Raw genomic sequence first — 19,330 nt, forward strand, 5'->3', positions numbered from 1 at the left:
CTCGGTGGTAAACAAAGCATGGCTTGTACTTTGTGGACCCATCTCGTGTTGTTGCCCCGGCAGTATTACGTAGACAGGTGTGAAGGCTTACGATTAACTGACACGCGAAGTTTGACCTCACTGGTATTACTGCCTGATTTACCGTTTGTTTGATACAGAAGAAATCAAATTGAAACCAATGCAATGTAACAAGAATTTTTTTATCTTAGATGCATACATGTGTACATCTTCCCGCGGAAGGGTTTTAACTGACTATAAACGTCCAGTTTCCACCTTTGCCGAACTAGGCTGGAATTTCCAGACTCTATCGTAGCGCCACCAGTGGCTATTATGAGTTATGTCCCTTCTATGTCCTCCTATTGATCAATCAGATTCCATCTCATAACACTTGCATTTGATTCAAACAAAACGGCTGCGTCTAGTCAAGACGATCTACTGTGCGCCAGGCCCAAGGTTTTTATAAGTCAATAATGAAATGCATAGATTTTGTCTAGGAGAATCGTGCATAAAGAAGCATAATTATTTGAAAAACATCCTGATTACCTCTCACAGCCTCGTCAGAAGTCGAATGTTCCTGTCTCATGGTATCGTTTAAACCTGCAAAACCTGTCAATGGAAATCATTCATAATAAGGAAGGTGTGTTTGTGCTTCATTTGTCTTCTGATCACTATTGCACGAAGAATCAAACTGCTGTTGAGCCGTTGCTCATTAGTAAAAAAGTCTCGATGCTTCACCCACTCATGACACGCACATGCCGCTCAGTGAAACGTCTGAGTGACAACAACATGTGTGTGAGTATAAGTGAGACCTATTTCAGGGAAATTATCAACTTTGCTAAACGTGCCATCAGTTATACAAGTGTACGTTTTAAGACATAACATCAATAGATTTGGCATCAAGGAAATGAGGTAGTTTTATAACAAATAATACAACAGCTGAGCGTTATCTCAATACCATGAGGCTAGCAATTGAGTCACACATCTCACTGTCACTGTGTGTGTGCAAAATCCTACCACACCAAGGGAAAGTATGCTATACACATTACAGCTTTTTTAATTCCATCATTAAATCTTGCGATATCATGGATAAGGTGTTTGCCGCTATACATTACCTACTCCCTGCCATGTGTGATATCATGACGTTCTCTTTGGCGAATGTGATAGAAGCAAGCTGCTAACATGTGACTTATCAAATGGTCTATGTATTCAAGTTCTTGTTTATGTAAACAATGCTCAAAAGAATTCACTCGTGTTTAGGAAATCTCATATCTGATACTACTGTAGATGTGCAATGATGTAATAATCCTGTTCCTGTAATAATTCCACACGTATATGACACGATGCGAACTACTAATGAACACATGTAGGTATGACTAGTACTCCTATGATGAGTCTCATTTGGAAGGTAGTCTGTATTTAACTGTGTTTGTATTCTTTAAAACCTCTGAAGACCCAGACATCAAGCAATTCGTACGACAGACACGTTTCCTTGAAAGGTCATGATATGTTTAATTATTTTGATCAACTGCACACAAGGGACGTTTATGAAATTCAGAACGACGATTAACTTTCCTCCGAGGCGGCAACATTCAGAACATGACACTATGACGTCATTTGAACAAACCGTCGTGTACTATTGCCTGAAATGGCTCCCTGCTTTTCCAACATATCATGCAATGCTTACCGACATTTCCATAAAATCACTGCAAACCGATTAAGGACCGAACCGTACTTGCTTGTTTATCTCTTCCAGGTACAATTGGAAATAAAAGCGACAAAACCCTTTCCATATTCATAAAGGAATTCTACCAAAAGAGGAGTCGATTGTACGATTCGGACTATATTATGAATCACTGTGAAATAGTGATGATATGGGGTGTTCGCCAACAGTTGAACGTATCCTGCCCCACCGATGGCACCCATCACAAACACATGTAAAAGCAAGTCACTTGTTCAACTGAACAAACACGGGAACATATGGTACAAGTCCAAATAGGGATTAGCGTCGGACATCAGTCTTGTCACTGATGTGTCAAACTTGGAAATGTCCGGTCCTCCACATGTCTACGTTTGAAAGCACTACTGAGGCCTTCAGAGTCATCACTTTGATCAAACAGCTTCTGATCTAGAGTTGTATGACACTCTTTGAAATCTCGGTAGACAGAACATGCTCAAATGTTGTGAAATGTGGACACCAAGGGCTGGAGCTGCAGGAATACTGCTCAGTGGAAGGGAACTGGCAACTTGATGGTTATTCAACGATACAGAACATCGATCATTTTATCTGAATTTTAAGGTAAATTCTTGGCCAGAATACCTTGTTTTGACTTTGCCAATCTGAACAAAAATTCTGATTCATATGCATAAAGAAACAGATCAGCAAGAAGGGAGCGCATTTTTTGCGCATGGGAATGCCGACCTCTTGCCGAAATCTCTTACCCTTACATTTTACATGGATGTTATCAGTCAGGAAATCTAGCAATTCACATTTTGTTTGACGACCGGGCCACCCATGTCCCTGACATCTCATTGGAGTAATAATGCTGAACCCTTCCTCGTGCACACGATATAACGTACTGTATGCGGTTTTGTCATAACTGTTACATTTTGATATATTCTAGCAACTCTAGGGTATTACATGTCTCCAGGTTGATGACCAAGCATGACGGTTGTTTGTGACCTTTTTGTTGTCATACCACCATGAAATGAATTAAGTAATGTAGGTTTTCATACTTGCTTGATAACGGTGTTTGATTCAAAAGTACTTATCTAAGACAAATGGACGATTTAATTGTTTATTTATTGATTTTAAAAACAACTTTGACTGTGTTTATCGTAGACTGTTGTGGTATATTTTGTTAAGAAAGGGTATACATGGTACAGCTCTTGGGGTAATTAAAGATATGTACTCCAAAGTTACGTCAGCCGTTAAGTTATCTAATTATGAAGTTACATGTTTCTTTGATACTTTAAGTGGTATCAGACAGGGATGTCCATTGAGTCCCCTGTTGTCTTCTGTATTTATTGTTGAGCTATAACTTATGTTGCAATGTTCAGGGCAGAGAGGTATTTTTGTTGGGCAGGACTTTGGGATATTTTGTTGTTATAATATGCAGATGACTTATGTTTATTTGGTGACAACGTAATTGGTCTACAGAGAAAGATTGATATACTTAAAACAGTTTGCTTGAAATGGGGATTGCAAGTAAACTTGGATGAAACAGAAATTTTAGTTTTCAGGAATGGTGGCAAACTTAGAAATACAGAGAATTGGAAATTTGGAAACATTAATATTAAAGCTTCTACTTATTACAGCTACCTGGGTTTAATATTTTCAAACCGTTTGTGTTGGACTTCGGGCGTCAATACCCTGGTGAATAAGGCTATCTCATCCTTATTTAAGGTTTTTGATATGCAAAAAAAGCCCATATTGTTGTACTCGTCAGAAGTGTGGGGTTTTAAAAAAAAGGCAAGCAGTTGAAAAAAATCATGTGAAATTTGTAAGTTTGTTTTGGGTGTTGGAAATCATGTAACAAGTGCAGCAGTATTAGGAGATTATGGTAGATATAGATTGTATGTTGATTACTATAAAAGGTGTATTAAATATTGGTTACATTTATTATATTTACCTAATACTAGATACTCAAAGCAATGTTATAAACTATTGAAGTCTCTAGACGATGCTGGTCGCATAACATGGGTCACATATGATAAAAAAATGTTATTTGATAATTATTGAGTGGGGTTTGTTTGGACTTCACAAGAAGTTGGTGATTGTAAAATATTTATTGATACCTGTGTACAAAGACTAAAAGATTGTTATCAACAGGAATGATATAGTACAGTTTGTGAATCTCATAAATTAATATTCTTTAAAGAATTTAAGCTACTTTTGAACAAATTATCTAGCCAGCGTTATAGACATATTATTTTTCTGTTACGATCTGGTGAGCTACCCTTAATGAAAAATGTTGGTAGACGCCGTGGTGTGGAATATTCTCAAACCCTTTGTAATTATAGTGACATGCAAGCTGTTGAAGATGAGTTCCATTTCATGTTAGTATGTCCATATTATAAGCATTTAAGAAACAGATATTTCCAAAAGAAATATTGTCATAACCCAAGTTTAAGAAAAGTGTACTCTCTAGTGTCATGCAATAAGCAATTGATGTTGATTAATTGTGCAAAGTTTATATACAACTCTCTATTTGTTGGACAAAACGCACATCTGTCTTAAAATTGATTTTGTAATTTATTGTACGTGGGCTAATGGCCTTTCTTCTGAAATAAATAATGAAACTTTGAAACTCCAACTTCTAACTGCCTCTTAAAGAAGTTATTCGTCGTCTTCATAGAGATGGGCAATCTCAGCCATCAACCGTCTCTTGCTTCATAATGATGTTAGAACCTACTCCAAAACGTCCCTCCTAATTGTAATAAAGTAGTTGTTCATCCGTATATCTTATCCTTACTTAATATTCCAACTTCAAAATGCCTCTCAAAGAAATTAAATGAATTGTTCACTTTTGTCTCATGGGAGCAGCCTGTGAACAAATGCTAGTATTATGCAAAATGGATTACTCACCAAGTAAATAGACTCGTAGTTGCAAAATATTACCGACAAACGTCATGTCTTTCTTCCGCGACAAGCCATTTAGGAAACCGGATTAACTCAAGTGTGATGATGACACCACGTGTGTCTTCCACTCGGAATAAATGTGACAAAGATTGAACAAGTTATGAACCCTGGAGACATACTTGTCACCGGATGTCAACATCTGGTGTTTCCTCACCTCTTTGTAACGGTGTTACCATGTATCAGTTGAGACCCCCGTCCATCTCTTCTTTAGAAGCTTCCCTCTTCCGACCGAAGATCGCAAACATGATTCATTGTGATCTAGCTGAGTAAAACTAGAAGTGTTAGAATTTTCTAAGGATGCAACCGCCTATCAGGTTCATTTCATATTTATTTCTAATTGTGAATGTGTGACCAAGATGTCGTTTTAGGTATTAAACTAGTAATACGTGCATGTGCATTAACTCGTTCTTTGTGTGCAGTGTGTATTTCAACATGGAACCTTTTCTGAAATATCTCTATTTAGCGTTTCACCTCAAAAGCCTGAAGACAATGTCAGCCATACATATGTGTCTACTGCACCAATTCCTTAATAAACACGACTTATAAATCCTTGGAATGCTGAGAGATTGGATTCCATGACACTGAATTATCAACATTTTGAATATTTCCAAAACGCCATTTGCAGAAATCATTTTATATACAGACGGCATATCAATCGATATACATCTGGTATAGTCATCTTTGGTGTCTTTTGTCACTCAAGTGTGGATTTAGAACTATCTTATTGCTTAATCAATCGTTTCATAGAAGAATCAGACTTAGTAATCATAGTTGTTTAGGTAATCGATGAGGAATCTCAAAACGAATAATAACAAAAGTTATGAGAGGAATTGTCAGTAAACGAAATCATTTAAGAGCTTTTATCGATCGCGAAAACGGCAATAGAGGTCATGGCATAACATGGATAGGCACCCATTATGGGCATGTGTTGAGCTCCCCTGGTACACATGGAGGTGGCTGAAGAATATTTAATGCTCAATTCTATCATAGAAACACATTCATTTACATGTCTAAAATTAATTATTACTCGTCCCACAACGAGCTACAGAATCAGTACTGAGCGTGTTCATCTGATCCGTGGCATGTATGCGTTATCACGATTTACACAGATTGATTGTGATGTTATTAAAATAATATATATTACGTTAACGTAGCAGTATCTTGCCCCTGCTTTATGACATATGGAGGCACGGAACTAATTTCCTCGTCATTTTGTACAACAATTCGTAATGAATACTGCTGTGTGTATGATGAGACAGTATATACGTAGTTTGTCAACACAGCTACGTCTTCAATACATCTTGGTATTGTAAGAGGGTAATAGTGCTGCAAGTAGTTATCATTACTCCTTAATTATCATAAGAGGGTAACATAGGTGGTTTATCAATTCCATTTGCTTATTGTAAGAGGATGTAATGTGTCTGTTAACCTCATGATCTATATGTTTTATGATACGTATATCCGAAACGTTTCCTGTGTGAGTTGAACGGAGGGTATTTTTTTCTCGAAATAAATCACCCTTCAGATCTTTACAATCTTGGAAGATTCATCGACATGCGCTAGTGGAAATCAGGAAGTGGTCAAGGATCTGTTTACATACAGATGGATATAGTTACACCTAGATAACAAAGTTTGGTCTTTTAGTTAATTCACAATTGAATCATGTGAAATTATTTGTCTGAAAGACACAATTTCAAAAGTAAAAAATCAGGATACTTTTACCATCCTAATCATACCAGGGTTTTCGACACCAACGAAATGCTAATGTCATGAAACGGTCTATGAAGAAACATAAGAAATAGCAGCTCACCAAAGTGAAAATGTATGTACGGTGAGTGTAGTCCCAGCTGTGACGTCATGTCAGCCGGATCGGGTCATGGTGGGGAGAAAAACAAACGGTAAATAGGTTTTTCAATATGTTTTGTAAAGAATTGTTCGCGATCTTCTCGCGATTAGAATCCAATAACTGAAAGGATATACAGTTGTGCTGAGTATACTATCTTTTGACAAACATGTCTCTTGATTCCACAAAGTCCAAAAAGAAAAGAAAAACATCTACAAACAATTATCACAATATGTTCTTAGATTGAATGTAGTGTTTTGTTATACGAAATAGCAGCTGAATACACTAAATGTCCGAAATAGGACAACGAATTACAACCATAGACATATGGGGACAATGATCTACCTAATATTTGAATCCATGAAGGTTATGAACCAATACTTACATGTATGCTATATGTTTTTGAATTATTAAGCTGTTGATTTTAATGTTGGAATCGAACATTCTCTCTCGCAATGATCCTCGGTCTGTGACCGTGCCCTTATTCAGCTGACAGAAATCATGATAATTTTATTTTCACATTTACCGTCCTTATCAAAGTGATGTTTACGACACTAACTGAATGCTTGTCTCACTGAAATGATCTATGCAAAAATACAAAAATATACAAACAACACCTATATAAGTGAAAATGCGCCCGTGGAAATCAGGAAATAAGCAACGTTGATTCTGTTCACTAACAGATGGAGATAGTTACACCCAGGCAACACGATTTGGTCGTTTTTGTTAGATTTCAATTCAAATTTGATCAAAGTGAATCATGAAATTATTTCAATTGGTCTTGTCTTAAAGAAACCCTTTCAAAAGAAAACAAACCATGATACTATATATCTTTTCACATGTATCATGCTTATCATCGTAGGGTTTTCGACATCAACGGAAGGATTATGTCATTAAACGTTCTATGAAAAAACATAAAAAATAGCAGCTCTGCAAAGTGAAAATGTATGTACGGTGAGTGTAGTCCCAACAGTGACGTCATGTCAGCCTAATGAGGAGGAAAGCAAACGGTAAATAATCAAGATGTAAAATACGTTATCCCGATATGTTTTATTTCACCTGTTCTTCAAGCAAATCAACAATATCAATAGCCAGTCCTTTCGCAGATCAAACATCGCTTGATTGGAATTTAATAACTGACAGAACATGAAGTTATACTGAGTATATTACCCTTTGACCAACCTCTTCAGTGAGGGCAGATGTGTCCTGATGCCACAGGTCAAAATACAGGAACACATACACTGTTATCACAATCTGTTCACAGAGTGAGGGCAGCGCCCTAGTATACGAAATGGTGAGGTGAGGTGAAATGGGGTCCAAGATTATTGCACTTATATAGCGACGTGCATGTGTGTGTGTGTGTGTGTGTGTGTGTGTGTGTGTGTGTGTGTGTGTGTGTGTGTGTGTGTGTGTGTGTGTGTGTGTGTGTGTGTGTGTGTGTGTGTGGCTGCTTGTACTAGTCCGGACTGATGCCGATGTATAGTGCTAGCTCACTGAGATACCATGCCGCAGTTTAACATGAATACCCTACTCAGACACAGTATACTGACTCCGAGCCGACCAGTCCTTGTTTTAACCCCTTAATGCCGGGCGCCAGACAGGGTAACAGCAAGTACCATCTTTAAACGTCTTTTGGTATGACGCGGCCGGGGATCGAACTCCGGACCTTCCGCTCTCCGGGAATGATGACATAGTATCATGGGCAAATGAGGATAGATATCTATCTAATACTTGAATCCAGAAATTATGAATCAATTATTCTATCTGTTTTTGCATCCTTTAGCTGCTGATCCAACATTCGCTCTCGCAATGAGCCTTGGTCGCTGAGCATGCCCTCGTTTAGTTGGTTCTCGTTTGTTTTAAATGCGACGAACTGCACCACATAACCCATATCTCTCATGATAGTCTTATACGCCTCTACGTTTATCCAATAAACAAAACCCTTTCATAATCAAAGGCAATTTCTACTAAAAGGAGGGCATATAGAATACAAAATCAGATTTAAGGGTAAAGTGAACACTTTCTAAAGATCCTTACCACAGGAAAAACCGTCAGATATATGCAGTCAACGTAGTGAAATTCTCAATATATAACATCATAGATTCCAGTCACCATGATTAAGGTTGGTTGGTTTGTTGTTTAACGCCGCACTCAGCAATATTCCAGCTATATGACGGCGGTCTGTAAATAATCGAGTTTGGACCAGACAATCCAGTGATTGATATCATGAGCATCGATCCACGCAATTTGGATCGATGACATGTATCAACCAAGTCAGCGAGCCTGACCACCCGATCCCGTTAGTCGCCTTTTACGACAAGCATAGTCACCTTTTACGGCAAGCATGGGTTGCTGAAGACCTATTCTACCCCGGAATCTTCACGGGTCCACCATGATTAAGGATACACTAGTGAATAATGGTTGACATTCTTCCAGACAGCACTGCCATGACGGGGGCTGCTGTAAAAACTTTCGGTCAATGAAGGGACTCGAACCCATTTCTTTGACACACCGCCCTTAGGCATTAGATGAATCATCCTCAAGTATGAATGAAAAACATAAAGGGACAATTAGGAACATTGACAGTGGAACATAGTGTGAGAAAATATGATCCATACATCGATACGTTGAGAAATGCTAACTATTCAATATCAGTTAAACAAGAGGCTGTCAGAATCAAATGAACAGGTCTTACTTGTCGGCCATACACTAAACAAGGCCTGTTACCATACACCACAAAACAAATTGATCAACCTGGTACGGCTTGACATTATGCCACATTCTAACTCGGGCAGAAATACATCAAACACACTCACAAAACGACACTTTCTCTTGTGTAACATATCCAACATAAAAGGCCAACCGTATTATACTTATGATCAAGCAGTAATGTAGCAACAACCGAAAGAAATCAATGCGTGTGTTTTTCCACTTCAATATCTCAGTACTCATCAAGATCTGCCCACGAATAATGACAATAGACAAGTAAAGGTTTTTCGTCGCTTTTCACTCTTTTCAAGACGTTCTGAATCAGCTGACTAAGAACAACACTTTTTAATCAAAGGACGGTCATTAAACTCAGCAGTTATTGTCGTCTTGTATGGGCTTTAGCTACAACTCGTCACGATATGGCTGAAATATTGCCGATGTGACGTAAAGCATTGACTCACTCACTTTAGCTGCAACGATATACAAACCATGTTATCGTCTTCCCTAACGTTCCAATGGCAAAATTTCTGTTTCTGGACAGCAGTATTCAAGCAGCTCAAACTTTTGGTGTCTACATGTCAATCGAGCATGCTTTTTGTACAAACATATCAAAGATGATTTGGTTTCATTGGTATCCTATATTTCAAATCAGTATAAGGGAACTGTCTATTGGAACAATATCAGATCGTCTATATACATGAAACTTAGTTCGTTAAACGTCTTGAGACAAAACTCTCGTCTCAGCAGAAATTTCGATTAGCAGGCATAGAAAAACAGACCAGCAAGAAGGGATACAGAGTTGGTGCCTATAGGAAAGCCTATCTCTTGCCTAAATGCTTGCCATGAAAGGCGGCTATGTTTTAACGTACTGCTCAATGCATTTAAAGCAACAGAAACACCAGTATCGCTGGGTCACCTTACTGAGCTCTCTATTGACATTAAGTCGTGGATGCCATCAAGGAGGCTTAAGTTAAATGACGACAAAACCGAAGCCCTACTAGAACGAAACATCAACTTTGCAGTGTAGCAGACACAACCATTACCATTAGACAATCGCAGATTGACTTCATGGACAATGTGAAAATCTGGGTATAATCATGAACTCAAACCTCACATATGATGCCCAAATTAGGCATCTTTACAGATCATGCTACCTTCACTTAAGATGCATTGGTAAGATAAGGCATCACGTCAACACAGAGGCGGCTAGGAACCTGATTCAGTCTTTGGTGTTGTATCGGCTAGACTATGAAAACAGCTTGTTGTGGGGGTTTCAAAGCAAACGCTAGGCCGTCTCCAGTTAGTGCAGAACACGACAGCCTCGATTGTGGCAAGGACATCACGTACGTCACACATCACTCCTGTCCTCAAGCATCTACACTTATAAATAAGAAACTTGAAATGTGAAGTCATGTCACTGTGTTCATAGGTGAGGTGAGATGAGGCGTGTTTAGCGTCAAACACGTGTGTGTGTGTGTGTGTGTGTGTGTGTGTGTGTGTGTGTGTGTGTGTGTGTGTGTGTGTGTGTGTGTGTGTGTGTGTTTTATCTCCTCAATGACGTGAGGCAGGCCTCAAGTGTTTGATATTGTTTAACAAAAGTGTCAGTAACAACTGCATAGACGTTGACTAGAGGAATATCTCAGTAAGGATATTTATATTATGATAAAATCGTTAGACTTTGTTAGTGAGGCTAATATTGCCTGTGGATAAATTCCGGCGTTTGTCGCAAAGTTATTTGTTTTGAAGGATTTCTGGTTGTCTCTAACAGCTTCGTCAGAAAGAAAGAATTAACTACAGTAACTTGAAATATTAACAGTGAAAGAAGTAGAATGTTTCTATCTCGGTATCATATTACAGGAGTTGTACTTCTGTTCATCATTTCTCTTCGAATTGCTAAATATTGCACTAAGACACAAAATGCTGTTGAACCATTGCCCTTTAGTAATAAAGTCCTAATGCTTCACCAACTGATGCCGTTCATGCCGCTCAGTGAAACTTTTGAATGGCAACAACACGTTAATCAATATTAATAAAGCTTATTTTAGGGAAAGTATCAACTTTGCTGACTATGCTATCTGTTTAGCAAGTGTATCTTTTTAGACACAGCGTTAATGCAATTGAGATCAAGGACCAGGAGATAGTTTTATGGCAAATAATACAACATTAGAGCGTTACCTCAGCAACATGGCGAGCAAACTGAGAGATGCCGTGGCTTTATCTGCTACTATGTAGGCCTTGGCAAATGGTGGGAAAATCATACCACACACAGGAAAGTACGGTGTACATATTACAGCTTTTGCTATTCTGAAGGAATGTGTATTCTTTTGGAAATCGTGCGATCATGGATAATGTTTTTACCTGTATACATTACCTATTACAAGTCATATGTGATATCATCACGTTAGGTTTGGCGAATGCGATAGAAGCAAGCTGCTATCATGTGACTTATCAAATGATCTATGTATATAAGTTCTTGTTTATGTAAACACTACTCAAAAAAATTCACTAATGTTTAGGAGATTTCATATCTGATAACAGTGTCGTAGTGCATTGACGCAGTCATCCTGTTAATTCCACACGTATCTGGACCGATGTGATGCTGGAAAGGTAAAACATGTTAAAACTCTTGAAATCTCAAATACCAATGAAAACATGTAGGTATGACTCTTAGGATCGCGTCTCTGAAGGAATGTAGTCTGTAGTCAACTGTGGATCCATTCTTTGAAACTTCTGTAGATCGTACACATCTGTGTATCCATTCTTTGAAATTTCTGTAGATCGTACACCTCAAAGAAGTCGTATGAGAGTCACGTTTACCTGAAAGATCAAGAAGTGTTTAAATGATTTTAATCAATTGCGCACAAGGAAAAGGAAATACACCCAATGAGTATGGTTTTACGCCGCTTTAGCAATATTCCAGCAATATCACGGCGGGAGGCACCAGTAATGGGCTTCACACATTGTACCCATGTCGGGAATCGAACCCGGGTCTTCGGCGTGACGAGCGAACGCTTAAACCACCAGGCTACCAGACCCCCCCCCCCCCCCCCACCCACCCACCCACACACACACACACACACACACACACACACACACACACACCCCACACCCCACACCCCACACCCCAATTCAGAACGACGAACAACATTCATACTAGGTGACATAAGGAACATCATTCAGAGCGTGACACAATCACGTCATTTGAACAAAACATCGAGTACTATCAGCTTTACCAACAGACAGGTGTGATGAAACCAAAGATTCCGGGTTCGAATCCCCCATTCGTGCTGACAATGATTCGTGATTTGTCCATGCTCGGTTGTGCAAGAGTAGTAAGCATTAGGACCAGATTCATTTGTACTTTCATTCCACATCCAGCTGACACGTCCGGTATAAACGACATACGCGTTAACCCCGATTCTGCCTCTTACCCTGCCAATGTTGGCTCAATATGCTGGTTTAACTCTGAATGCAATGGGCATTATCGATTACTACATATCTACTTCTCGTGCACTAATATAGAGATCTAGGGAAGCGGCAGTTTACGTTGGAGGGTAACATGCAGCTTGTTTGCTGTTGTTGATGAAATTACCACCGATTTCGTGTTTAATACATATTCTTCGTGACAAATATATGTTTCATAATTGTAACATGCTTAATATATTTTGTAATCTCTTATAGCACCGATATAGGGACACCAAAGATCGTTTGATCAAAGTACCTCAAAACGACTATAATCGTTCAGGTCAATTGAGTACGGAACAATATCTAATGTTTATACCAACAAACCGAGTGATGATTCATGTTCAAACGCCAATAAAGTTATATGTGAATGAAAATGTGTTGTGACAGATGGACACTTACATTTACTTTATGAAGACATTCAATGTAATTTCTCGAAGCTGAAGGAAACATAATTACACACTTGGATAAGCAACTTATACAATAATGGTGTTATTGATGTCAAACACGACCGAGGTTATGCACGAAACCAATAAAAGGCGCGGTATTCTTTAGTAGCTTCGACACATTGAAATGAAGATTTATTTTATTTAATGCTAGATAGTACCTCAATAAAGACATGTCAAGCTAAAAGGTCAATGACATCGATCGTTATTATTAATGTTACATATACTGAGCTGCAAACGAACGTCACTTCATGAAAATATTTCATGAAAGTTCCCAATGAAATATTAATACTTGTTTCAGGTATATTCGCTTTTGACATGTGTCAAGAATTTAACGCAAACGACTAAAAATGTGACTTAAATATGGATATACAGACAGACTGACAGTTTATTAAATACTTTAGGCATCAAGGCCCATAGTACAATGCAGATTGGATATTAACATTTGTCACGTGAAGTACACGATTAGATTTTAAATCAAGTTACACATTCCTCATTATAAAGACATCTTTAAGAATACAGAAACAGCATGGATCATATCAGGATTTTAAGAGTTTAGCAGATTTATCATTAACTGACGGTCTTTAAAAATACCTTGCAACATGGGGAGAAATGTATACCTTAAATGGGAATACGTTCCACATGTAAGTAAGACATGGTATGCATCCTCTATTTCTCCGGATCAACAGTTTATACAAATAGAGTTCACAATATCACCGTCTTTGGACCTGCGACACATATTTAAATTAAAATTATGCAATGAAATTATAAGTTTACAAAAAGCTCTGATTAAACTTTTATCATTTAAAGAAGTTAAATATCTTTCAGTTTGTAACAATGATATCACTTAGCTGTAATTGCTGAGATAAAGTGATCAAGAAATACTTTGGTGCCACTGTTGACAAAATATATCCTTCAGTCTTTGCTTAAATAAATATAAAAATAACTGTGGATCTCCCACATCTTTAGAAATCCATACATATGAAAAGCCACTGACAAATAATAGATTTCTCACATCTGAAACCCAATCATTTTTTTCCATTATCATCAAGTACATTTTGTAACACTGATATGGGTATCTATCAGGCATCATTCTAAGTAACTTAATCCAATACATAATTACCCTTGATTGGCTGGCTACAAAAAATATTACTACGGATATGGACATAATGGCTAGACAAAACGCAGTTTAACTAACGATCATGGTACAAAGTCCCGAATGATTGTGCCTATTCTGATAAACGGCACCCCTAATACGCGGACCCAGCATTCTTGTATCGATGCTGGCACCATGCCATGACATTACAAACCTTGGCCACCATTTGTGCAGCCTGGTTTCTGTGATTCTTCTTATTCCCGGCATGGCGCTTGTATTTTCATATAAACATTTAAATTGATTTCCATAGAAAGCATTCGGGATAAACTTTAAGTTGCTCTTTGGTGACCCATTGAATTATTTCCATTATGTTTCATTATCACCTCCGTACATGTTAGTATCACCTCCGTACATGTTAGTATCACCTCCGTGCATGTAAGTATCACCTCCGTACATGTTAGTATCACCTCCGTACATATTAGTATCACCTCCGTACATGTTAGTATCACCTCCGTACATGTTAATATTACCTCCGTGCATGTTAGTATCACCTCCGTACATGTTAGTATCACCTCCGTACATATTAGTATCACCTCTGTACATGTCAGTATCACCTCCGTGCATGTTAGTATCACCTCCGTACATGTTAGTATCACCTCCGTGAATGTTGGTATCACCACCGTACATGTTAGTATCACCTCCGTACATGTTGGTATTATCTACGTACATGTTAGTATCACCTCCGTACATGTTAGTATCACCACCGTACATGTTAGTATCACCTCCGTGCATGTAAGTATCACCTCTGTACATGTAAGTATCACCTCCGTACATGTTGGTATCATCTCCGTACATGTTAGTATCACCTCCGTACATGTTAGTATTACCTCCGTACATGTTAGTATCACCTCCGTACATGTTAGTATCACCTCCGTTCATGTTAGTATCACCTCCGTGCATGTTAGTATCACCTCCGTGCATGTTAGTATCACCTCCGTACATGTTAGTATCACCTCCGTACATGTTGGTATTATCTACGTACATGTTAGTATCACCTCCGTACATGTTAATATCACCTCCGTACATGTTAGTATCACCTCCGTACATGTTAGTATCACCTCCGTACATGTAAGTATCGCCTCCGTACATGTTAGTATCACCTCCGTACATGTTAGTATCACCTCTGTACATGTTAGTATCACCTCCGTACATGTTAGTATCACCTCCGTACATGTTGGTTTTATCTACATACATGTTAGTATCACCTCCGTACATGTTAGTATCACCTCCGTACATGTTAGTATCACCTCCGTGCATGTTAGTATCACCTCCGTACATGTTAGTATTATCTACGTACATGTTAGTATCACCTCCGTACATGTTAGTATCACCTCCGTACATGTTAGTATCACCTCCGTGCATGTTAGTATCACCTCCGTACAAGTTAGTATCACCTCCGTACATGTTGGTATTATCTACGTACATGTTAGTATCACATCCGTACATGTTAGTATCACCTCCGTACATGTTAGTATCACCTCCGTACATGTTGGTATTATCTACGTATATGTTAGTATCACCTCCGTACATGTTAGTATCACCACCGTACATGTAAGTATCACCTCCGTACGTGTTAGTATTACCTCCGTACATGTTAGTATCACCTCCGTACATGTTAGTATCACCTCCGTACATGTTAGTATCACCTCCGTACATGTAAGTATCACCTCCGTACATGTTAGTATCACCTCCGTACATGTTAGTATCATCTACGTATATGTTAGTATCACCTCCGTACATGTTAGTATCACCTCCGTACATGTTAGTATCACCTCCGTGCATGTTAGTATCACCTCCGTACATGTTGGTATTATCTACGTACATGTTAGTATCACCTACGTACATGTGAGTATTATCTACGTAGATATATATAATTTTAGACCGTGGCACCAATACGCCTCCATAGAAGACAAAACCTTCTTACACATGGTTTTCGCTGCGAGGGTAATTTATTAGTTTCTTCTTAAACTTCGTAATTAATCACAATAAATGTCTTAAGGGGGCATTGTTAATGGGGATGACTTTGAAGGAGCTCCGAAGCATCTAAGGTCAATGAAGCCTTTTGATGAAAGAAATTAGCGAGGGAGAGCTCCAATGATGGAAGAAAGTAGCAGTGTGGATCTTGAGTAAATGATTGATAGCTCAGAGGATGAGAGAATTTGGCGTCATGGAGCTAGAGGAAGCGATTTAAGAGCTCTGGACATAAACGACATTAGCAGGGTGGATATAGAATGCGCAAAGAGAAATTAGCAGAAAAGAGTTGGAGGAAGCAATTTGAAAGTTCTGATGGTTAACGATATTATCAGTGTGGATTTAAGTAAGATAGAAGAGCTCGTGCGACGAGAGAAATTATCAGAGGGAACTTAAGTTAGCAAGAGCCCATGATGATGTGAGAAGCTAACATTGTGGACAAGGAAGAGAACTCATGATGTGAGAAGCTTACATTGTGGACAAGGAAGAGACCTGATGATGTGAGAAGCTAACATTGTGGACAAGGAAGAGACCTGATGATGTGAGAAGCTAACATTGTGGACAAGGACGAGATCTGATGATGTGAGAAGCTGACATTGTGGACAAGGAAGAGATCTGATGATGTGAGAAGCTAACATTGTGGACAAGGAAGAGACCTGATGATGTGAGAAGCTAACATTGTGGACAAGGACGAGATCTGATGATGTGAGAAGCTGACACTGTGGACACGGAGGAGACCTAATGGTGTTAGAAGCTAACATTGTGGACAAGGACGAGATCTGATGATGTGAGAAGCTGACATTGTGGATACGGAGGAGACCTAATGGTGTTAGAAGCTAACATTGTGGACAAGGACGAGATCTGATGATGTGAGAAGCTAACATTGTGGACAAGGACGAGATCTGATGATGTGAGAAGCTGACACTGTGGACACGGAGGAGACCTAATGGTGTTAGAAGCTAACATTGTTGACAAGGACGAGATCTGATGATGTGAGAAGCTAACATTGTGGACAAGGACGAGATCTGATGATGTGAGAAGCTGACACTGTGGACACGGAGGAGACCTAATGGTGTTAGAAGCTAACATTGTGGACAAGGACGAGATCTGATGATGTGAGAAGCTAACATTGTGGACAAGGAAGAGACCTGATGATGTGAGAAGCTAACATTGTGGACAAGGACGAGATCTGATGATGTGAGAAGCTGACACTGTGGACACGGAGGAGACCTAATGGTGTTAGAAGCTAACATTGTGGACAAGGACGAGATCTGATGATGTGAGAAGCTAACATTGTGGACAAGGACGAGATCTGATGATGTGAGAAGCTGACACTGTGGACACGGAGGAGACCTAATGGTGTTAGAAGCTAACATTGTGGACAAGGAAGAGATCTGATGATGTGAGAAGCTAACATTGTGGACAAGGACGAGATCTGATGATGTGAGAAGCTGACACTGTGGACACGGAGGAGACCTAATGGTGTTAGAAGCTTACATTGTGGACAAGGACGAGATCTGATGATGTGAGAAGCTAACATTGTGGACAAGGACGAGATCTGATGATGTGAGAAGCTAACATTGTGGACAAGGACGAGATCTGATGATGTGAGAAGCTGACGCTGTGGACACGGAGGACACCTAATGGTGTTAGAAGCTAACATTGTGGACAAGGACGAGATCTGATGATGTGAGAAGCTAACATTGTGGACAAGGACGAGATCTGATGATGTGAGAAGCTAACATTGTGGACAAGGACGAGATCTGATGATGTGAGAAGCTACAACTTGGGACATTCGGAAGATGACTATTGGCTGTTTCTTTCGAAGGTTTGGAAGTCGCTGTTATTGTGTACATGATAAATAGCACATTAAAGACAGTGCCATGAATGTCAATCAAGGAGTAAATATTAGTTTCTTTCATATTAGCCAATGTAACAGGGAGCAAACACTTTAACTACACATTCACTTTGCATGACTATTAACTTAATATATTGAGTAAACTCACTGGCTGAACGAGAGTGAATGATGTGTGTGCTGTTGAACGTAAATGTTTTAAATGTATGTCAGCCGTATAATTAAAACACCAGTGAGTGGGAGGAAAACAAATGTTACGCAAATCTTAACCGATTGCGTGGAACCGACGAGCGTCGTGTTGCGACAACATGTATAGGAAGAATGGAGACATATTGTCGTTGTGAGATTTGTGTTCTCAAGTTGATCATATGATACAATTCAAAGTCGTAAATCTTAAAGTGGACATATTTCACAAGAAATGAAACATACAAGTATACAATTAGAAGTTATATGATCCAGTTATGATAGATAATTATGATGAGTGATGCATGACGACATGTGTTGATTAAACAATCTTGAAGTGATACAGGCTGCTTTGCATATTTTGATGGACTTTTTTTAAAAAAAAACGTGACACCATAAATGTACAACATTTTAAGTCAATAATCTATCAGGTTTATCAGGTGCAAAAGTAAAGTATTAGTCGGAAATCCTACTTTGAGAGTATCCGCACAACAATTACAACATACCAAAAGACATACCAAATATATAAGGGAGATCTTGTCGTAATTATGAGTGAAAAAAAATTAAATTCGTCAATAGTACAACTGCATGTCGGCTGTCTGTAATGAAGTGGCCCAGAGCAACCATCATAACAAAAACCTTCAGAGAACATCTCCTTGTCTACTTCGTTAGAGTCTGGTCTGGATCCAATCCAAAGTTGTCTGCAAGTTCAGACATCTGAAATAACAGGCATACAATATCGATATTAGCACGATATGAAAGGGACTTCCATGGCTATAAGGTGCATATGATCATGCATTTAATTGATAAATAATGGAGACAAAAGACATATTTCACTGTTGTAATTGCATAATCATAATGAATGAAACATGATAAAATATGACTTGTGTATTTTTTCATAAACTCTTGTCTCATTACCATGACTACACGAAGATAGTTTATTATATTAATGAAACTCTCAAAAGTTACAGACATCTGCATCTCCATAAAGTGCCACGAAAATAGCAACACAAGCGTTACCGAGGTCAGGGGATGCTGAGCTGTTAAGGACAGGCATATCGATAAG

The 19,330-nt window shown here is 38.7% G+C and overlaps 1 protein-coding gene across 1 annotated transcript; it reads right to left on the minus strand.

The window, feature by feature from the left end:
- Positions 1–14,561: 14,561 nt before the first annotated feature.
- LOC124147305 (uncharacterized protein DDB_G0290685-like) lies at positions 14,562–16,058 on the minus strand. Its single transcript, XM_046517985.2, has one exon. It carries the CDS (start codon positions 16,056–16,058, stop codon positions 14,562–14,564), a length of 1,497 nt encoding a protein of 498 aa, XP_046373941.2.
- Between the last annotated feature and the right edge of the window lie 3,272 nt (positions 16,059–19,330).

This window comes from Haliotis rufescens, unplaced genomic scaffold, assembly GCF_023055435.1.
Source record: "Haliotis rufescens isolate VD_foot unplaced genomic scaffold, xgHalRufe1.0.p SCAF_30, whole genome shotgun sequence".
Lineage (NCBI taxonomy): Eukaryota > Metazoa > Mollusca > Gastropoda > Lepetellida > Haliotidae > Haliotis > Haliotis rufescens.

Coding starts and splice junctions, on each gene's coding strand:
- LOC124147305 (XM_046517985.2), bottom strand. CDS start 16,058: ATGTACGGAGGTGATACTAACATGCACGGAGGTGATACTAACATGTAC.